The 23452-nt window shown below is 42.4% G+C and overlaps 1 protein-coding gene across 1 annotated transcript in view; it reads right to left on the reverse strand.

Annotated features, from left to right (window-relative positions):
• LOC132870659 (protein NLRC5-like) overlaps positions 1-14753 on the reverse strand; it is a 254164-nt gene extending 239411 nt beyond the window's left edge. Inside the window, exons 1-3 of the mRNA XM_060904411.1 lie at positions 14450-14753; positions 14154-14303; positions 85-224 (exon numbers count right to left, since the gene is read on the reverse strand). Of these exons, the coding sequence (XP_060760394.1) occupies positions 85-137 (53 nt within the window). The 5' untranslated portion in view covers positions 138-224; positions 14154-14303; positions 14450-14753. The remainder of the gene's footprint in view (positions 1-84; positions 225-14153; positions 14304-14449) is intronic.
• Positions 14754-23452: the final 8699 nt, after the last annotated feature.

Here is a 23452-nt window from a genome sequence, read left to right on the forward strand (position 1 = left end):
GTATCTCTCTCTCACACACACACACACACACACACACAATTTCAGATATGAAAATGATCAAAATATTAGAACATGGCAGCTTACTGCTTTTCTGAGGGTGGGGTCACATTATCTGTGTCCAGATCACGGCTCTCCATTTTTGAATATTAGTGTATGGACACACAGCTCGAACTCACTGCTGACTCCTGAAGACGCTGAGCCCTTGGATTGAATGAATTAAACTCCTAAGAATCAGGAAAAAAAAAAGGTGCTGGTAAAATTGGAGAATTTTTTTTTTCACATCTAATGAACTGCACATGTGAAGGGAGAATAAACAGTTTGAAGTCCAAGCAGGTCAGCTGTGACGCCTTCACTAAAAAAGCTGAACCAGGAGGTGACTAAAAATCATCTGTAGTTAATAGAAGGGCTACTTTAAGTTGAATATTACTTTCTCTTTACCAGCATTACCAGCATGGGTTTTAGTTTGAATAAATTCTGATCCAGAAGTCAGTCAGTTTGAAGTCAGTTGCACTAAACAGAGATGATTTCTGTGAACCTAAAGTAGGGGTGTGTGATATGAATGTTTTACACCATGAACGATCCATGATCTGTGTTTACTGAGGGATCACATGGACTGTGATACAGAAGGCCCTCCTTCTGAGAAAACACTGATCACTAATGCCAGGACATTACACCTACATTCACCCATTAAGCAATTTCCAAATATCGCTGATCCTCATGATTAGACCCCGAAGCCACCGCCAGGCGCCGCTAAAACCGCCATTTAGAATTTGAGCCGCCGCCAGCCAATAATTTTGTAAGCCAATTTGAGCCGCTATCTAATAAAATTTGGCTGAGCCACTAAGAATTGTGTACATCAAATAATGGGTTTATCCACATCATGAGCTACAAGAAAAGTGACACAAACATGATCAACTGTACACACTAGTAGTAACACAATAGAGACGTATAGGCATACACTGTAGAGATTTAGAACTGATATCACAGCACAGAGAGCCACCATAAGCTTGCCGTTGTGACTACCTGTCTGGCTTCCCGCCCCTCACACCGTTACCACGATACACTGGGGAACCCGGGAACCCACCCAGAGCATCAATCGACTCCGATATCGACGAGATGGCTGCATTCTTTGCCGCTGCTGAGGGAAAGTGTAAAGGTATTTTTTTTGTTTGTTTGTTTGTTTCACATACTTCGAGATTGATAAAAAAAAAAAAAAAAAGTACTCCACCACTCTACTTTCATCATAGTAAGATAGCTGCCAGTCCTTCACTGGTCATTGCTAGTGAGAGTAGATAGCTAGATGCCTTCCTCGAACAATCCAGATTAGCTTATTATTAGCATTGAACTACAATCTTGCTAGATTTATATTTACAATGAAGTAAGAGACCAGGGGACCTGTGGTAAATATGATTTCACGTTAAATGACCCGTGTGTGTGTGTGTGTGTGTATATGAGAGAGAGAGATAATAATAATACATCTAAGTACTTATAATAAATAAATGTAATAAATAAATAACTTATAATCAATAAATGCTATCATAATTACACCATTTGTTGTAGTACAATCAGTTTTTTAACCAAACTGTGTTGTGGAAATAGCCTATGTATCTGTGTAACCAGTACACTGCATCTTATAATCAATTGAACGTAGACCATAGGCGTGAAGAAACAGTATCAGCCATTTGTAGCCATAAACATTTTGGTGGCTGCAGCAGCCATTAAGGTTTTGGCTGAGTCAGCTAGCCAGCCAATAATTTCATCAGCCAGCCATTATCCTGAAAACAAACGGCTTCGGGGTCTACTCATGATGACAGAGTCTCAAATATTTTTTTGTTTGTTTTCTTGGGACAGCTGCACTTTAGCAACTTTTAGTACATACACACATACATATACACACTCCGCCATATTTTTGACAAGATCTCGTGAGGGTATCGTTCTGATCTAAGGAGAGCATGTGAGAAAACTACAAAATCACATTAAATGGCTTCAAATCCACTGATCTCTACGTAAAATATCTGGATAGTTCATTGGCTAGTCAGAGTGAAGCGATCTGGTTGCCATATTACCGCGCACATCGGATTGGTCTGGTCATATCTCTGCCTATGAAGCTAGACAAAACTGGACATCTGATTGTTGGGGGGGGGGGACACAAACTGGACGTTATCCATCCATGCGTGCGTGTGCGTACACGATTACATATAATCAATCATTAATCATAATAAAATGAAACAAGTGCTCAATTCATTACAATTTATTGCAATATTTCCAAAACATTAAAAAATTTGACATTTCAAGAAAACCTAAATAACATCAGGCAATATCTATTTATAAATGATATCAAACAAAATAAGATTAATATATACTAAGTTACTTTAAAAACGCACAATGGAATTCAACACGATATCACTTTAGATCCATGCATATATTTGAAATTTATGATATTGTATGTAATGCACACACATCTTGAAACATCGATAAAGGACATTTATTGTCAAACTCAATAATTAATTCACAATAAAAAAATTCAAAGTGACAGTTGGTCCATGTTCGGACCGTCATGCTGGAGATTCTGGGTCTGTGTCGTCCAGGGGTCTCAGCAGCAGTGACTGAGGGTGTCAGGAATCTGTCACGGAGGTGAGCTAGCCTGATGTGCTGATCCTGAACTGGCGTCGTGACTCGAGGCTGACCAGGGCGTGGACGATCCCTGGTGCTCCCTGTCTGTCTGTAACGCTGACTCAAACGGGAAATGGTCGAATGATGAACACCGAAGTGCCGGGCGACCTCTGTCTGTGTACTTCCGGCACGCAACATCCCAATGGCCTGTTCACGTTGATTTTGGCTTAGGCGTGGCATCTTCAATAATGACAATTTTCCCATCATTTCCCCCGGGTATTTATAGGCAAGATTGTGTGTGTACAGTGTATGCAAAATTTGTTTGAAAATTAAAGCCTGTCCATGTCATTGACTACCCGAGTCATATTGTACGTTATTGAGTACAACTCCCTTAAATTCTGATTTGAGCACAGATTTGGAACTTATTCGGGCGGAACGAAGTTATTTTTCCATTGTGATATATTTCTTTTCTTCTTGAGAGAAACTCAGCACAAATTCAGCAAGTTTTATCAATGTGCGTTTTTAAAGTTACTTAGTGTAATAATTCAGTAGGATAAAAAGCCAATGTATATTACAGTAAATGAGGTGTGAGATTAGTGTGAGCACTGAGGAATAATCTATAAGTTATTGAAATCTATCAGGATTGATTCATGTGTGATGTGAATTATGTGACCAATAAATACTGTTAAGACATGACTGTGAGAATGAAGTTAAAATGGAAAAGAACATGAGAAAATAATCCTGTTTCAACAACTGTCCTAAAGCAGAAAGGAAGAAGAAATATATGAAAGAGAAAGATACACTGTAATAGAGAAAAACTGAAATAATCTCCGGGAAAATAATTATAATTGTGAGAGCTGTTAAAAAATGATCAGAGTGTGAACTGGAAAAGGGAAAAAACAATAACAATGAAGGGGAGCGATATAAAGTTGTATCAGGAATGTGGGTAAAGTTGAGAAAATAAGAGGCGGTAATGAAAGGGAAGAAAAAGTCAGGAAACACTTTTATTGGGGCAAATTTGATCGTATAAGAAAAGTTTAACATAAACCGAATGCACGCGATGGGTGTGGTCAAACAGCCACTTCACTCATCTCTACAGCGGGGGTTGAACAAAGAACCCTCCGGATATTTTACACAGAGATGGGTGGGTTCAAATCGCAGGGTTTTTTCCCCTTTTAAAAAAAGTAGTTTCCGGTGTTACAGTCGTTAAATTGAAAACTATCCCCAAAAAATGTGATTTCCAGTTAAATTCCCCCAAACTGAGTGTTTAATAGATGAGAAACTGAAGAGAGAAACTTGAATATAGAACACACAGCTAATAAACAGCAGCTTTACAGGGAAGATGATTTCAGTTCTGCAGTTTTACTGCTGTTTTTACACGAGCTCAGTCAAATACAAACCACATTTCTCTCCAACACAGCACTTACTTTTACTCAGCACTCCATGCTGGGCTTCATTAATCTCACCGGTTCTTCTTCTTCTTCTGTCGATTTATTGGCGGTTAACAATCGATGTGTATTACCGCCATCTACCGGGCTGAGGCGTGATCTCAAGGGATATTAATCGTTGCAAATGCCTGCATGAGAATAAATCAAAACTGAGCCTGCAGTCAGACCTTGAGCAGGTCACGTCCTGATAGAATGTTCAAAAAGATATCAATATTTTGTCTCGAGCAGTGTGTCATCACAACAGTACAGTACACAGTGAGACACAAGGTCACAGAAGAATTCTAACCTTCTAGCTGAAATAGTAAAATAAAACGGAGTAGAACATTAACAATATTAAGAGATGTATGCTTGAGTTAATCCTTGCTCTTCTTGACGTGTATTGGTGCTCAGAGGGCGGACATGCCCTATCAGCCCTCGTCCCACCTCACCGGAGCTTAGAGAAACTCCGGCCAAATTGTCTAGAATTTGTGTAGAGGATAACCAAACAAAAATCTTCCCGTAAACCAATTACGAGGATAACCAAACAAAAATCTTCCCGTAAACCAATTATGAGGATAACCAGACAAAATCTTCCCGTAAACCAATTACGAGGATCTTCCCGTGAAACCCTTCATGGGGATAAACAAAAACAAGTCATTGCAGACTGATTATAAAAAAAAAACTAAATTCTATTTGCTAGTTGAGTGTCCTTTAAATACTGTGTTAGAGCTGTTACTGCCAATTGTGTGAATGGCTGACTTAATAAATTGTCTATAGTTACAGATTTTCTTAATGTTCTCCCCATTTTCTCTCTCTCTCACTGGAATACTGAGTACAGTGTATAAGAACATGCTCAACCTTTTCTACTTCTCCACAGTGTGCACAGGCCCCAGAATGACGTTTCCCTATTGTATACAACCCACTATTTAGGCCCTGTCCACACGGCAACGGATTCAGGTGAATCTGATAAAATTGTTTATCGTTTCGGCCTGGCGTCCACACGGCACCGGCATTTTGGGTGCCCCAAAACAAAATCTTTTGAGAATGGGTTCCAGAGTGGAAAGATCTGGCAACGGCGCCGTTGCGAAGTCGTCTGGATGAGTAGAACGGATTTGTTTAATCCTAGCTGCCGGACAATTCTGTACGGTCCCTTCCATCTTGGAGCCAACTTGGCAGAAAAGTGACGTGCTGCAGAAGATTGAGGGTGGTTTCGAACCCAGACTCGATCCTTCGGTTTGTAAGTAACGTCTCTCCTGTGTTTATTGTAATTTCTGAGTTGTCTTTGTTTTGCTTTCTGACTGCTTTTCTCAATTTTCTGTTGTAGGTCTTTGAGGTGATTTACATCATCATAACAAGAGTCATCTGGGGACAAATCTGTGCCAGACAGTACTTTATCCATCGGACTCTGCAGTTTTCTTCCGGGCTGTAGTTCTGCCGGAGTGAGGCCAGTGGTCTCATGGACCGAGGAATTAAGGGCAAAGCGGAACTCCGGAAGGCAATGATCCCACTTTTTATGATTCTCAGCTATAAAAGACGAAATCATTGCCTTAAGGTTCCTATTCACTCTTTCGGTCATGTTCGTCTGTGGATGATAAGCAGTGGTGAGCTTAGGTGTGACTGCCCAGTTCTGACACAATTCCTGAAATAGTGCAGAAACAAACTGGGATCCTCTGTCTGACAGCAGGAAATCCGGTACTCCCCATCTAGTAAGCATTTCTTTACGGAAAAGCTTTGCTATAGTCTGTGCTGTGGCTGATCGGATTGGGAAGAGTTCCACCCACCGGGTGTAGTAGTCCACAAACACCAGCAGATACTCATTCCTCTCAGTGCTGCAAGGAAAAGGCCCCATGATGTCCACACCTAGCATCTCATTTGGTCGCTTCACTTCAATCTGCTGAAGCTTGCCAGAGGGCTTTCTATTGTCAGACTTAACTGTTTGACAGGTCAGGCAGCTGGCAACACGTTTTTTTTAGGTCTGACCACATACCTGGCCAACAGGCGACATCATACAATCTTTTGTATGTTTTATAGATCCCTAGGTGACCACTCAGAGGGCTGGCATGGTATGCTTGGAACAAGGTATCTATGAGTGACTCAGGTATGTATACACGATGATGTATTTTACCATCTTTTGTGTAGATTTTCCGGTATACCTTGTCCTCAGAGACAGTGAATTTATCCAAATGCTGCTCATCTCCTTCAGCCAATGCTTTGAAGACTGTTGTAACTGTTGGATCTTTGTGCTGTTCTTCCCAGAGAACATCGGCAGACAATAGGAAATGGTCAGGCTCAGTTTGCACTGTGGCTAGACAACCAGCAGAAGGCGGAACGCGGGACAGGGCGTCAGGGACCACATTGAGTTTTCCCTTCCTGTATTCAACAATAAAGTCAAACTTCTGCAGTCTGAGCGCCCACCGCAGCAGCCGACTAGAGGTCTTGGTGGATGAAAGGACCCATTGCAGAGCAGCATGGTCAGTGACAATTGTGAAGATCTTTGGCTCAAGATAATATTGCCATCTCTCAAGTGCCCAAAGTACTGTCAAGCACTCTTTTTCTGTCACTGAGTAGTTTTTCTCTGCTTTGCTCAAAGTTCTGCTTGCATAAGCAATTACTTGTTCCGAGTCAGGTGTAGTCTTCTGGGTTAGAACAGCACCCAATCCAGTCTCACTTGCATCAGCGTAGACCACAAAGTGTAAGTCAGGGTTTGGGTGGCCCAACACAGGTGGAGATGTTAGACATGTTTTTAAGTGGTCAAAGGACTGCTGACATTCTGCCGTCCACACAAAACTTTGTCCCTTCCTTTTCAGGTTGTTCAAGGGTTCAGCAATCTGTGAGAATCCTTTGACAAAACGGTGGTACCACCCAGACAGTCCAAGAAACCGTTGAACATCCTTGAGGTTTTGTGGGACCGGGTAAGAAAGGATGGCAGACACCTTATCCGGATCAGCTGTGACACCAGCAACACTCACAGTATGGCCAAGGAACTTGACCTCCTTCAAACAGAAGCAGCTCTTCTTTAAGTTAAGGGTCAGTCCTGCACAGCGAAGGCAGTTAAACACTTCTTGCAGGTGGACAAAATGTTGAGACTCAGAGGCAGAGTAACAAATTATGTCATCAAGGTATACTAGACAGCATTTTCCACATAGATTTTTCAAGACAGCCTCCATCAAACACTGAAAAGTGGCAGAAGCGTTCTTAAGGCCGAAAGGCATGACGTTAAAATGGTAAAGGCCTGATGTTGTGATGAAAGCAGTCTTTGCTTTGCTGTCAGGGCTCATAGCAACCTGCCAGTAGCTGCTATTTAGATCAATGGTGGAAAAGATGGTTGAGCCTGCCAGAGATTCGAGGATTTCCGAGATGTTCGGCAATGGAAAGACATCATTTTCTGTCAAGGCATTAAGTTTCCTGTAGTCAATACAGAATCTATGCCCTCCATCTTTTTTAGGCACCAGTACCACGGGAGAAGACCAGCCGGAGTGAGATGGTTCGATGATGCCAGCCGACAACATCTCCTGAATGTGGTCCTTCACGATGGCCTGTTTTACTGGTGACATCCGGTAGGGTCTCTGTTTGACTGGTATATTTGTGATAGTGTAAATTTGGTGTTGCAACACCTCGGTTTTCCCAACGTTGTGGGTACAAACTTGGGGATTGCCTTGCAGAAGTTCCCGTAACTGAAGTTTCCCAAAATCGTGTACTTCAGCATTAGAGACAGCTTGGTCAATGTATTCTTGTACATTCAGACATTCTGGCTCCAAAGAAAACAGAGGTGGTGGGATGGAACTAAGGAGCAAGAGTTGATCAGGGTAGCGGGCTTTGACATTCTTCTTGTGCAGCTCTTGCCATGTAGATACCGATGCATTACCGGGCTGGAAGTGGAAGAAAACGGAAGGATTTGTCTTGAAGGTGTAAGAGTTGTCAGTGACATTTAATTCTATTTGACTGTGGAAAATGAAGTCAAGCCCCAACACAATACCGTATGCCAGTGCTTCAGATGGGAGCACAGCTACTGGCAAGTCAGTTGTGGTTCCATGCAGAGTGATACTGAGATCAGTCCAGCCAAGTGGTGTTGCAGCTTCCCCATTAGCCAAATACAGTGGGCCTTGTGTCCATGCTTTGAGGTCTGTGGAATGTAGCAAGTCTGACCAGAGGTATTCATGAATCAATGTGTAACTGGCACCCGTGTCTAAAATTGCTTTCCCATACCAGAACCCAATGTTTATAGGCACAATTAGTTGTTGTGGAACAAGTGGGAATGGTGGATCTGTGGCAGCAGCAGGAGTGGAGGTGAGTGCCTTTTGAGTCTTCTTAGCCGTAATAGCAGATAATATGTTAGTTGAAGTTCCACCCTGTTTCTGATTAGGCTTATGTTTAGTTTGTTGACGTGAGCCAGTAGGGGGCACAGAAGAGTTGTGTCGTGGACAGGAACCAGGACTGTGAGAACCTTGGCATCGCCAACACAAAAGAGGTGGTCGCGCCACCTGCTGCACAGGGGTTGAAAATTTCAGTGGTTGATTATTTTTCTTTTGTATGGCCTGCTCTTGTTCCAACTGCAGCTCATGGTCCCTCTCAAATTGGTGGCCCAGACGCACAAGCTCATCCACATCATTCACACGTCCACAGAGTTGGCTGGCAAGGTAAGGCTTTATATTTTTCAGTATAAGCTTCACAATGTCAGTCAGTGAGTTGTGGGTTCCATCTAGTACACAGTGCCCTATAAGAATAAGCAAAATCTCTGATTGGTTCTTTATCCTGTTGTTTCTTGGTGCGTACTCTCCACAGATGTGCGGTCAGGGTAGGCAGGGTAGGCACTGCCTACCTTAGGTAAATTTCATTAAAATAAAAACCAACACGTGTTTTTAAAAAATATATTGTTGAGAGTTCACATTCACCTCCAAAACATTGAGTTGGAACAAATGAGCTGTTAAAAGTACATTTACGTCTCCGAAGACCGATCAAAAACCCAAGTTATCGCACGACGCAAAGCACCCAGGCTTTGGCAGGTTGTCGCGGGAACGCGCAATCCTCCGCTCGCATTTCGAAGACCAGGGTAGGCTCCCTTTGGGTCTGCCTGTCTTGACTTCAATGCTGCCAATATAGGGGGGTTGCGCATGCGTATTATGTATCACATAGACAGTCTATGGGGAGCAAAAGCTCAGCTTTTGCCGCAGCGGGAATATGCGAGCCAATCACAGCGGTCAAAATGAAAAATTGTTACATTGCACATGAAGTGCCTACTGCCCCACACACTGTATTTTGAGCACGTTAGCGAAAACTTCACAGGTGAATATGTCTACAATTGCACACAAAGTGTTTCAACAAACTTGATTACCAGCAGAAGTTGCTTACAATCAATCGAGGTAGGCCAACACCCCCTCTTAACGATTTCCATCAGCGAAAGGGGCAATAAATTGTACGTACATTCCAGCCGGAATGGTACAACAGAAAAGAGTGGCTTTGCGGGTGTGAAGTTAGCAAGTGTCTGTTCTGCTTCCCCTGTCTGCTGTTCTCCAAACAGCGTGACAATGTGTGGGTATGTGCCGGCTACACTGATTTAAACAACCTGCCCACTGCATTGGCCAAACATGAAAGATCAAATGTACACATCCAAAATCAAATAGCATTGAAAACATTTGGGAAGGGGACTCCAATAAATTTAGCTTTGGACAAGGCCAGTCGACTGCAAATTTCCGTGCATAATACAAAAGTTCGCGAAAACCGTGAGATACTAAAGGATTTGATTTGTGCCACTTGCTACCTTGCCAGGCAGGAGCTAGCATTTAGGGGGAGGGATGAAACCACTGATTCAGCTAACAGGGGGAATTATGTGAAGTTGTTAAACGCATTTGCGGAGAAAGATGAGCGTCTGAAGATGCATAATCTGACATCTTAGTTCTTTTGTGAAAGGTGTTGAACAGATAGTGGCTCATTACCATAGCGCCATCTAGCGGCTGTCTTTGAAAATAACGATTTGATTTGCTTTGATTTTTTTCCATCATTATTTTGAGTATAGGCCTACTATCTATCTATCTATCTATCTATCTATCTATCTATCTAATCACAGCATGAAAAAGTGCACAGCATGTGTCACTGCCTACCCTGCCATAGGGCTCACCGCACGCCACTGGTACTCTCTCTGCTAGTTCATCCTGGTAATCTTCTGCAAGGAAAGCAGACAAGAAGGAGGATTTAAACTCTTCCCATGTGGCAACTTTGGTGCGGGTGATTTCCCACCAATCTCTGGCCGTGCCATGTAAAATGGTGCGAAAGGTGGCAAGAATGTCACCATCAGTCAGAGGATGCAAAGCAATGAAATCTTGGCACTTGGACAGGTAAAGGACAGGATCAGGATCATCTCCTGGTCTTCCATATGTAGGGAAAACTTTCATCAGTTTGATGTGGTCTATTCTTGATTGCATGCTAGGAGCTACCACGGGAGCAGAGTGAGGAGTAGTATGTGGGGAAGATGAATGTCTGACTAGTAGAGGGGAAGGCTGAGAGTCAGGAGGAGTCCTGCTTTGCAATTCCCCTATCGCCCTCCTGGTGTCTCTGAAGGTAGTGTCCACTTTATCACAAAGAGTGTCAACTTTAGCCGTCAAGGTTTTTACTAAAGACATACACTCAGTCAGTTGGTCTCCTTGAGTCACCATCCTTGTCTGCATATCTGCTATGACAGATTGTGATGATTTAAAGTCATTTTGGAGCTCAATCTGCAGTTATTCTAGATTAAAAGTGAGCTCAGCAGATGTGGTAACTCTGATTTTCTCACATTCATCTGTGGCAATTTTCCTCATAGCCTTTACAATAGAATCAAGCTCCTTCTCCATTGTTTCCCTTGAGGCCAGTACAGCAGCTGTGAGGTGAACAAAGTGATCTTGCGTTTGTGTAGTATGTGCTTCCAATTTTGACTCCATATGAAATCTGTGTCTTTGTATTGTTCTTCCCATATCTTTCAAGTCCTTCTGATGTTGCCTCATATATTGATTCAGGTTTTCCCATCCATCATGGGCACGTTCTGCCAAATGTCCAAACTCCTGTCCTGGTGTGGGGAGTGTTCTGGGAAGGTCCAATTGCAGGGGAAAGTCTGCCTCAGATATTGGACTTGCCATGGACATGTTGGATGTTGTAAATGTGGTTTGTGTTATAGCTCCCTCTTCAGCATGGGAGTACACAGGGACATTACCGGGTTGAGGTGAGGTTACTGAAGAAGTGATCAAGTGAGACACAGACATTTCAGCGATTGTTTGTTTGAGAAGGGAAAATGTAGGGACTGTTATGTGTTGAGAGGTGACAGGTGTAGCAATGTCAGGAGGGTTGAGTATGATGTTGGTGGGTGACTCAGTGGGGAAAAAAAACATGATAATGCACACACAAAATGTATAACAATGTTGGCAATAAATATGTACAATGTTCAATGCAGGTCAGCAGCAGAAAACACAGCAGCAATGGATATCACAGCAGCAAATTGAAAAACATGGCAGTGATGGAAGACACGGCAGCAATGGAAAGAAAAAAAGTCACTCTCAGTTCAATGTGTCTCAATGTGATTCACACAGTAAATTCAATGCAATGTCAAACCAACAGTGTGTGTTTTTTTTTCTTTATAGTCTTTCAAAGTCCAACACAGCACTACAAAGAGTTCAATTCAAGTCAGCACGGCAACTGATCAGTCCAACAAGCAAAGCACAACGCAGCAATAATGTCCATCAAAGTCACAGCAAGAAGTGCAAATCACACTATAAATGGTTCAAAAAACACAGCAAATATTTCCAATTTTTGTGCTAATGTCACTCCATATTAAACTCAATGCAGCAGTTATTCTCAAAAAGCAGGTAAATAAGCAGCCAATTATTTCTCAGTCAGTTCTAGGGCCTGGAAAGATAACATCACAAGCCAGGCCCCACGTTGGGCGCCATTTCTGTAACGGTGTTTGGTTTTGGAACTGCAAGTTAAAATTAATGAAATAATATTTAACCAAACACCGTCAGAAAAAAAATCAGTGTCGTGATCTTGTGAAGGAAAAATCCAAACGCAGTTCCTTATGTTCAGTTAGTTTCATTCAAAAAGCTCAATAACAAAAGTATCCAATAAAGAAGCATCCAACATAAAATTATCTTCTCTAAACGAAGCACAATGCACACAACTCAAAACTCCGGAACAAAAGGTTCCATCGGAAGCAAAAGTCAATTCAGTTCAGTTCACGTTCCCCAAAATAAGAAAAGAAGGTAGTAGTGTAGTGCGTGTAGTGTGTTGGTATATCGGATGCTTATGGACTTGTAGGTGTTGAATCTGATGAATCAACGGCAGGGTTTAGTTATCGTTGATGTTTGGAGGGACAGAAATCAGAGCAGATGAACAAATAAATGGGCTCAGCTAGTTTTCTTAACTCACAACTCTTCAGACTCTTTGATTCTGGATCCATCCAGGTCTGGTGACAATAGATCCACTCGTCAAGGAAGAGGTTGCACAGGCCAGCAGCATTCGATCGCGGCAGTAAGCCATAGGCGACAGCGGGATTCCAAGTGCAAGTTGTGGTTTTTACGTTCCAAGGGTTTACTTTTGGTTCACTTGCTCAATGTAATACCGTAATCTGTGAATGTGTGTGTGTATGCGTGTCTGTGTCTGCTCTGCTTGCTAGTAAGTGAGGACTGCTGTTTAACACAAAAACATGAGTTCCGCTGAGTGTCAATTGCACGTCAGCTGCGCTTAATTAGGCTCTGACACTGAGCGCAACTCAGCGCAGGAGAGAGGGGGAAGGAGACGGACCGTCACATTACAGATCATGCACAGACTTATCCATTATACCCACAGTTTTTTGCCAAGTCTCACACAGGTTTCTTTCAAGTCTACTGTTGGGCCAATAAATCATAAATAAAACAGCTCAGATTTGTTTGTTTAAGTCGTTTGCCACTCCACTTTATTCTCGTGGGTTCACATACCGCTGCCGTTATTTCCTCCTAATCACGAGTTTGTTGGTCTTCCAATATGGCGCAGGGTCTGTTTACTTCCGGTTTCGGGTGACGTCAGTCAGTACGTTTACATGCACATCCAAATCGAGCTGCTGTCGGTAATCGAGCAAAGGGTCCCAGCAGGGGTGCCAGAGAAATCCAATCCTCCATGCATACTGTGAAATCGAGCTATTGAGTGAGGTGCATTGTGCACCCGAGCCACAGGTGGCGCTACACGCCCCATTGTGTTGGTACACTTCCGGTTGTCATCATGAAGAGCTATTCAAGAGTATAAACAAAGGGACTACAGGTGGAAATTAGCATGTATTGCTATAACCTGGTACGGACATCTGTCCTTACCACAAGGATAATGTTTAATTTGTACACTGTCCCTTTTAAAAATAAAATAAACTCTAAGAAGTGTGTTTGTAGTTTGTATGTACGAACAGAAGTGTTCCTAATAAAGTGGGCGGCTAAGGTGAAGTGTCATGCCGACCGAGGCTGCTTTTTTTTTTTTTCCGACCGAGGCTGTTGTGTTTCCCGCTTGTGGTCTCGTCACTCGTCACTCCCAGAAGGGGCAGTGCTGAAGTAAGTAGCTCGACTACGTAGCTCGATAGGGTTTACATGCACTAAGTAGCTCGGCAAAAATCGCATAATCTAGGTCATGTAGCTCGATTACGAGAAATCAAGTTCGGTTCAATTTCAGCCGAGCTAAGGTGTTTACATGCCATTTAGAACTTCGATTTCAGACGAGCAATGGCAGAAATTCGATTTTCTCTATGTGCATGTAAACGCACTGAGTGAAATCTCTCTGTAGGCATCATTTCTGCTGAAAAAATTGACAAGTGATCTGACATCCTTTTCCCAATACTTATATTGTAGCTGGGGATGAATACTGCTGCTCCTGTCTTACCAGTTTCGTCTTTAGAAGCATCTGTGTCGTGTCATCACACATTCCTTCTAAATACTACTGTACATTCTGGTTTGCAATCTCCTTAGTTTTCAAATTTACAATAGGGAAGTAAAATAACCAAGGGGGAATGATTGACCTTGTAATTGTTTTGCAAAGAGGAATGTCACTGATCCCCAATTGATCTGCCTGCTGATTACCATCCCACCCAAAACTGCGTACGGGTCGACCATACTCCCAGCATTCCCTTAGTACCTGTTTGGTTGGGTGATTGTCTTCATGACCCTGTAGGTTTAGCCAGTATGATACTGATCATTTCAGTCGCCTGAGGTCCAGTGGCATCTCCCTTACTTCCACCTGAAGTGCTGGGACTGGAGAGGTCTTTGGCTTGTATCTTGTTTAGATCTAACAAGGAAGTATTGGCTAATGAATTATATGCTATACATCCATAATCCAACACTGGTCGGATTAGGGCACTATAAATTACTTTCAAGGAAGTGCTTGATGCCCCCCAGTCATTTCCTGCTACGCATTTCAGAATATTAACTCACCGGTTCTGCCTGGAGTTGGAGTTTTTATTATTATTTTCTCCCAACAGCAAGAAAATGGCGTCGAGGCTGAAAGAGAAACACTTTCACTTCCGGAAAACAGACTCACTCCGATGATGTGTCGTTCAGGGAATGAATCGACTCTTTCAAATTATTTCGTGATGGTCAGACGAAACCGAGTCTTCGAATCATGTGCCAAATGAATCCTATATATATAACCTAACCTGCATGTCTTTGAACTGTGGGGGAAACCCACAGGGAGAACATGCAAACTCCACACAGAAAGGCCCTCGCTGGCCACGGGGCTCGAACCCGGACTTTCTTGCTGTGAGGTGATGACAGCGCTAACCACTACACCACCGGATATGCCAAATGAATCCCCGCTTCGAATCGTGGCTTAAGTTGCATACAACCACGTGACCGATGACGAACGAGGCCTCGCCACTGAGCTCTGTGTAAAATATCCGGAGAGCTCATTGTCCAATCCGCGCTGTAGACACGAGTGACGCCATCTGGCCGCCATCTTACCACTCACATCGCGTGTATTTTGTTAGTGTTAAACTTTTCTTATCCGATCAAATTTGCCCCAAGAAAAGTATCTCCTGACTTTTTCCCCTTTCATTACTTCCTCTTATTTTCTCCACTTTACCCACATTCCTTACATATCTTTATTCCGCTCCCCTTCACTGTTATTGTTTTCTTTATTTTCCAGTCTCTGATAATTTTTTGATCAGCTTTTTTATTGCTATTATTATTTTTACAGATATCTCAGTTTTTCTTTGTACAGTAAATCATATATTGGCCGCCATCTGGGAAATCAGTCATTGACCGAAAAATATGACCAACTCTGATTGACTTGCACTCAATTTAAACTAGAATCATGTCGTTAAAACAGACAATCATGCCCATTTTGTCAATTTGTGGAAATGTGTGTGACGTGTAGATGATCTACATTGTCAGTTGTGCTTAGCCTTCGGTAAATGAAAATAACTACTGACCAAACTAGAACAATGACATCTCTCCTTTTATTTACATCCCTCACTGCCATTTCTGCATAAGGCTATGGTCCTTCTTTCATTTAGGCTCCTGAGGCTAATTTACTCCATTGAAGGGGAAGAAAGGGCAATATATACGGTTGCTGATGTGACAAAGTAACGTATTCTTAAGTATTCTATCAAATTTATGTACTAGAAAACAACGAAATATCTTGGTAATTGTAAATATAATAGTCGGTACGCTAAACCGCACAAGAGTCACCATTTTTAAAAGACCGTGACGTCAGCCCTACCCACTGCACTAGGAGAGAAGCATGTAATCATGGCGTCGGGTGTTTTTCAGCAGAAACGAGTGAAAAGACACGTCTGGAGGATCGTTATGCTTTCCATCGGTTCTGTTATTACACCCGAAAGCAACACACTGTGGCATTGTGTAGCCGATCACTTACAATTCATCCTACTTTCTGATTCACACGTGCTATTCCCAACCTCAATGAGCCAACACAACCGGGCACATACATACGTCATGAGTGTTACACAGAGAAAATGAACGTGCATTCTGATTAGATAAAATTAATATCATGGTGGGCTGTTCAAACTGTGGAAATAGTTTGCTCGAGCTACTTTCAAAACACTATAACTTTCCAACCTTAGTACAAAAAACTTTTCTAAGTCTTGAATAAGGTTCGTCAATGTGTGTTTTATTGTTATATTTACTCTATATATTGCCCTTTCTTCCCCTTTAATTTTTCTTTTTGAATTTGGGGCCGTTGAGCTTGAGCTACATTCAATATCAAACAAACACATCTTGATTTTGGCTTTGATCTAGTCTGGGACATTTCCATCGAAAATCTGACCCAGTCACAGTGTTCATCCCAGATATTAAGGTCAGATTTTCAATAAAATCAGACAAGACAATGAGACAGATTTTCTGCTATTTTTTTCTTTTCCTCTTGCAAACCATCATAAAATGCTATAAGAGGTCCATGCACTGCGCACACACGTAAAAATGATCACACAATATCAATACTCAAGTGAAATGCCCGTCCAAAACCTTTGACCTGATACTTTGTACAGTTCACTGTTGCACATGCAGGCATTTTTCTTGTAATTTTTCTCACCAACTACATAAATAACTTGTTCAGTTTTGTGTAGCTTCCAGTAGTCTAAATGACCGTTCCACTTCGTGATGTGAGTGGTAAGATGGCGGCCAGATGGCTTCACTCTGACGAGCCTATCAGCTCTCCAGACTTTTACATAGAGCTCAGTGGTGTAAACTGGCGCGCTCTAAACTGACACTGACATTTCTTATTCTCCAACTATAAAACTGGATGTAAGATCAACTAAATATAATAAATCTGTATTTAAACGGCACTTTGGTCTCATTTCTTTGTATAAAAACAACTATTGTGGCACAATCTGTTTCTGGGCGTTTTTCACAGGGATTGTTGCTCATTTCTGTATTTAAATCTATTGTAGAGTTTGTAATGTTAGAGCAGAGTAAAGTCATGATGTTATTTGTGAGAGCCTTAAGATGGAGCCAGCAGCAAAAGGAAGATATTCACCTGTAGGGAAACATTTTACAACTGGTTCAACTAATCAGGTGAAATGTCCTGTATTTCGTGTTCTGATGGGTTTTTATATGGAACCATCAATCCCATTACACTGTAAGCCCGGATTTTGTTTGAATATAAACTGTTTAATAGTGATTAATTATTATTTCGTGTTTTGTATAAACAGTGTCTCATTACTAGAACCAAATAAGTTGTTTGTAATACTTTTCAACATTGTGCAGTGCAATAATCATGATTAGCAAAGATAACTGAACATTATGTTTCTGTCAGAGGGGGTGAAGCGCTTTTCAAAACTCAACGTATCTGGAGTCCTGTATTTTCAACCCCACTGTGAGGAGTTTGCCCGGACGAGTATTTGAAGAAAGCTGGTGAATGTTAAAGTTGAAATCTTACTGGATTGACCCATAAGACCAGTCCAGATAATGATTTAGCTAAATGTTAATGTCAACTAAGAAGAAGGTTAATGTCGGTTCAGTGTTTACAAAAACGCGCTTGTTTGCATGTGCTTGTGGCTAATGCTAACCACAAGCTGGTGGGCTAACGTGGTTAACCCGTGTTTGGTATCAAACAGAGGTGATTCTTGCATTCATATCAATATTGTTAACGTAACAAACTTTTTAAAGGACGCGACCATTGGCAGGGCTATCATGGTAATATGAGTCGGGTGTTAACACGGTGATTCGGAATTCGCCGATTACGTTTGTCCATCATTGTTTTGTGCTATTTTTAGACCCGTTCATTAGCAGAGGTTTGTTAGTCAGGTTAACATTACTGCAGCTAACAGTTTAAATTTGGGGAGAATTTAATAGTGACACTGAGACATATTCTCTGTTAAAAAGCCTAAAGTGTCCTTGCTGGATTCTTAACAAATGTGGCTCAGAAAGGAGTCTAAATTAGGCTTAAATGGTCACATTTCCCCTTTTTTTTTGTGGATACACTAATGGCCCTTTTCCACTACCCTTTTTCAGCTCACTTCAGCTCGCTTCAGCCCGACACGGCTCGCGTTTTGACTACCAAAAAACAGCACGACTCAGCTCGCTTCAGCCCTGCTTAGCCCCTAAAACTCGCACTGTTTTGGAGTGGGGCTGAAGCGAGCCAAAGCGAGCCGAGTGAGGCTGGGGGCGTGAGCAAACACTCCCCTGTGCACTGATTGGTGAGGAGGAGTGTCCTCACATGCCCACACACGCCCTGCGAGCACGCTGGGATCTGTAAACACCGTAAACCCGGAAGAAGAATTACAAATTACGAGAATTATGAAGCCTTATGTGCCTCGCCTCATCTATATGCTCTTGCCAGTATCTGTTGGTGTTGTCGGTGACAACAAGCCACAGCACCAAGACCAGCAACACTAACGACTCCATGTCCTCCATGTTTATTGTTTACTATCCGGGTCGTGAGACTACCGCTTAAAAGCTCACTGATGTCACTGTTTGCGCCGCTTAACGACATCACATGACGTCCACCCACTTTCGCTAACTCCACCCAATGTGTCCACCCACTTCCAGCCAGCACGGTTCAGCGCGGTTGTAGTCGAAATGCAACTCCAACAGCCCCGCTCAGCTCGACTCAGCTCGACTCAGCACGGCACGGCTCAGCCGCGTTTGTAGTGGAAAAGTGGCAGATACTATTTCTTGATAATGCGCTGCACTTATTACATAAAGATCTATATACAATTGGCAATGGCTCAGCAACCAATTGTTCTTGAGGACATACATATTTCTAATGAGCTAATTATTGTTTTTATTCCCAAGATGTTGGCACACCGGAGTTTGCATGTTCTCCCCATGTCTGCGTGGGTTTCCTCCGGGTGCTCCAGTTTCCCCCACAGTCCAAAGACATGCAGGTTAGGTTAACTGATGACTCTAAATTGACCGTAGGTGTGAATGTGAGTGTGAATGGTTGTCTGTGTCTATGTTGGGGTTTACATTAGACCGTATCAGCAGATCATCAGATTAACGTTTTTAAAACGATTAGTGTGCACACAGCAACGCCAATACACGATTCACGTGCACATAGCAACGCCAATACACGGATACGCTCGGCTCCGCAGGCATCCTGCGCTCCAAATCACTCCGCCCTGAACAGCGAGTGCCCTCTGGAGGGTGCGCACTCCGGCCCTGCGCAGCTCACAGAGCGCGCGAGTGGAGCGCACAAGCAGTGATTTGGGACTGAGCCGCTGTGTGTGTGATCTCAGTGCATGTCGGGCATGCACGTCACTTACCACTTGCAAGTGGAAGGATGGCAAGCCTAAAGACAATCATAACTACACAATGGGCAGTATTTGCATCAGTATTTGCAGTATTTTCATACTTTTATACTCTTTAATGAAAGGTGATACAAGGCGGAAGTCCGCGCCGTTTTTCAGCAGTCGCGTCACATGACCAACGCCAGCGAATCAGGAAGGTGGATGTCACAGTGACGTTGTCCAATGACGACGCCAGCTAGAGCTCAGCACAGCGTATCCGCGTATTCTCAATGTTAACACAGTACCGGACCAGACATGATCTGGATTGAATACGTGGACCCTGGCGGATTCCCGTTTCCCGGCGTTTCCAGGCGTTTTAATGTAAATGGACAGTGCATCCGCAAAGAAAATGAGACAGATACGGTCTAATGTAAACTTGGCCTATGTGTCAGCCCTGTGATGACCTGGCGACTTGTCCAGGGTGTACCCCGCCTTTCGCCCGTAGTCAGCTGGGATAGGCTCCAGCTTGCCTGCGACCCTGTAGAACAGGATAAAACGGCTACAGATAATGAGATGAGATGAGATGTTGGCACACCAGAAGATGACCTTGAGGGTCATTCTCACAGAGTCAGATATAAGAAAGGTCATCCTGAATACAAGGCCTGCTATAGTGGAGGATTTGATTAATCAGCTTACAGCAACACTGGGACTTAATTACAACTTATCTCTTCAGTACAGAGATCCAGAACTCAATTATGAACTAGGCAATCTGACAGATATTAAAGAGCTTCAGGAAAAGACAACAGTCAAAGTCATCCCTGTACTTGATCTGGTACCTGTCTCAACATCTGATGAAATCCAGAGTGACACACTCATAGCCCTTTTCCACCAAATCAGTTCCAGGGCTGGTTCAGGGCCAGTGCTTAGTTTGGAACCAGGTTTTCTGTTTCCACTGACAAAAAACTGGTTCTGGGCCAGAAAAACTGGTTCCAGGGTAGCACCAGCTCTTTGCTGGGCTAGAGGAAAGAACTGCTTACGTCAGCAGGGGGGCGGAGTTGTTAAGACCAACAACAATAGCAAGACATGGGAGGGCACCATTTAAGCAATGAGATATCATGGATGCAGTAAAGCAGCAGTCATCCATTATTGTGGTTGTTGCTGCTGCTTCTTCTCCGTGCTGTTGTTGCTTCAATGTTCACGCCAAAGTTTATGCAAATGCAGCGACGTAACTGATGTATACAGTGATGTAATGACGTGGCTCCCTTTAGCACCCCAAGCTATGGAAAAGCAAACTGGTTCTCAGCTGGTTCGCAAGTTGAATGAGTTGTGAACCAGCGCCAGCCCTGGAACTGATTTGGTGGAGGAAGAAGCTCAGTTCAGCAGACACAGAAATCCTCCCAACATCATCCCAGGATCGACAGAAACTGTGGCCAGAATTCTTTGATATTCCAAACTTTTCTGTTGACGTAGAGTACAGACTTAGGCAAGCAAATCTGCTGTATCTTCGTGATGGCACACACCTGAAAGTATCAAAGGACCTGAAACACGAGGTCTTTGAGAGACTGGCCGAGAGCATGTATAGCTACACAGCATATCCAAATAATGCTCAGTTCGAAAGTGTAGCACTAGCACTGATAACCAAACATCCCTGTCTCCAGGAACAAGGCTCATCCAATCGCTGTAGTGGTTGGAAAAATAGCCTGAAATACAAAATGGTTAATTATAGAACAAAATGCAGAAGATCAGGATGCCTTGATGTTGCAGTAAATGCAGGAAAATGTGGAGGGCAAGCAGCAGAAGGAGAACCAGCAAACAAGAATATTAAGAAGGTGAAGAAAGGTGAACTGAACTACTTGCTGAACTTTCCAGAGGGATTTGATCTGACAGCCCTTGAAGATGCCCACAAAGATTTGGTTGATGAAATGCAGAAGAGAACACCAAATAGGCAGCTTGTGAAACAAAAGATGGACTTGATGTTTGCACTGAGAAGAAAACAGGTGGTGGAGTCTGAACCTGCCATAAGCCAGATGGTGGAATATTGCCCTGCTTTTTTCACCGAAGATCAGGTATATTCAAGTGTGTGTGTGAGATGCATATGATACAGGTATTTATGCTGGAGCTTCCAGCCATTGTATTCTTTTTCTTAAAGTGTAATACTGGAGTATTCTCAATGTCTTTCAGGTGTTCATGAAGTTCAAGAGAATTGTGGGCAAAGACCTGAAGCAAGAATTCTATGAGAGCATCGATAGGCACAGTCCTCATCTTCTCAAGATATTTTGATCAAAGAGAGGGAATTTTGGGCAGTTGTTGTCACAGCTTTCACAACAAACTAAAGTTTGTGTATATACATTATGCACATCCTTTATTTTTCACAACTTGACATGTCTCATAAAGTGCTGTTGTATTAGATCGGATATACAATCAAATTTAAAATTGCTCTGAGCTTTCAGCATTAACTTACCAGTTGTTTAATTTGAGTTGTCATCTTACTCCCCAAAAGATTTCAGAGCCAACTGATATTCAGACACTGGTGCTGAGAGGGCTTCCTATTATCCTTGGTGACAAGCCAGCAGACTTCTACAGATCAGTCTTTGTAAGTTACTCTTTACCTTCTCATATGGTATCTGAAGGGACCATGATGACATAATCTTGAATTTTCAGCAGTATGTTGTTGTTACTGTCTGTGATAAACCATGTGAGCACAGTATTACTTACACAAAAAAAAAAAAAAGAGCCTGACAGATTATAATAGGGGAGAGTGGGGTAAGATGAGCCACTTTTTTACATTTTTCATCATAACTACATGTTAAAGCCATTTTTGCTTCCAGTCTACACACCATACCAAATTTCAAAGTGTACTGTTACTATCTGAGCAAAACATAATTGATAAGCTCTTATGGTTAGAGTGATATTACCTCTTGAAAAAAAAATGTCAAGTGGCTCAACTTACCCCATGCACGGGGTAAGATGAGCCACTGTGTGGGGTAAATTGAGCCAACACAAAACATGTTAGGTTAACAAAGTAAACAACTTTTATTATTAGAAATACAATCAATGAATCAAGTCAAGTCAATCAAGTGGGGGATAGGGCCGTTGCATAGAGAAAGGGAGATGAAGAGAGAGGTGATAGAACGAGATGGGATAGGGAGGGATAGATAGATGGATAGAGAGAGAGATATGCGTAGATAGATAGAAAGAGGGATGGTTAGAGAGGGAATGAGAGATATACTATATTATAGAAATTACTAAAACAGTAGAACAGTGCCAAAAAAATCTTATTTCTTTCAGTAGGTTAAAACATTGCTAAAACATGCAGCAATCATTCCATCAATCATTCAATCATTTCATCATTATTCAATGTTCCAAGCGTTCAAATGGCAAGGGAACACCATTTGCCTCTCCCTCCGTGCTGTCCCCCCAACAGTAAAGGGGCGGGGCAATTTTTTCACAATATCCTGTCTTGACAGGACAGCCTCATCTTTCTCTTTGAAGACAAAGGTTGGCTTTCTTGCAGAGCCATGGCATGACCGGCTTCTTTTGAGAAATCTTGCCTCTATTTCGAAGACATCCAATTTGATTATCTGGCCAATGAAGAAATGCACTTTCTTCTTCCCCGTGTATTTTGCCACAACATAATCCCCCACATCTAACAACTGGTCTTCCTCATCTGATGTCATATATATATATATATATATATATATATATATATATATATATATATATATATATATATATATATGTTGTTGTCATATATGACCAGTAAATGTGAAAACTTAAGTGTCATCCATATTGGGTAAGCTCAGCCACCAATGGGGTAAGTTGAGCCAGTGGCTCAACTTGCCCCACATCTAATGGCTCATCTTACCCCATGGCCACCATTTTGTAGAAAAATGCTAATAAAGGGGATTAGGCTAATCAAAATTATTTTTATTAGCATTCATATCATAGCTTAGAAAGCCACTAACTTAACCCTAATGTGTCTAAATATTATTCTACTTTTGTCTTCTCTAAATCATCTTCACTGTGGACAAACATGGAATTGACTTAGAAAGCACAAAAACACATTTTTATAAATATGTCCCTCACTTAGTTTGACATGTGGTGCTCCTCTCCACAAGTGTAAGTAAATGGTCCTGGCCCCCTTTGAATGTGGTCACATGGTCACATTTGTTTACTGTTTCTTAGAAACAGGGGGTGGCTCATCTTACCCCCTGGCTCATCTTACCCCGCTCTCCCCTACACATACGGTATG

The sequence above is a fragment of the Neoarius graeffei genome, chromosome 22 (genome assembly GCF_027579695.1).
Source record: "Neoarius graeffei isolate fNeoGra1 chromosome 22, fNeoGra1.pri, whole genome shotgun sequence".
Taxonomy (NCBI): domain Eukaryota; kingdom Metazoa; phylum Chordata; class Actinopteri; order Siluriformes; family Ariidae; genus Neoarius; species Neoarius graeffei.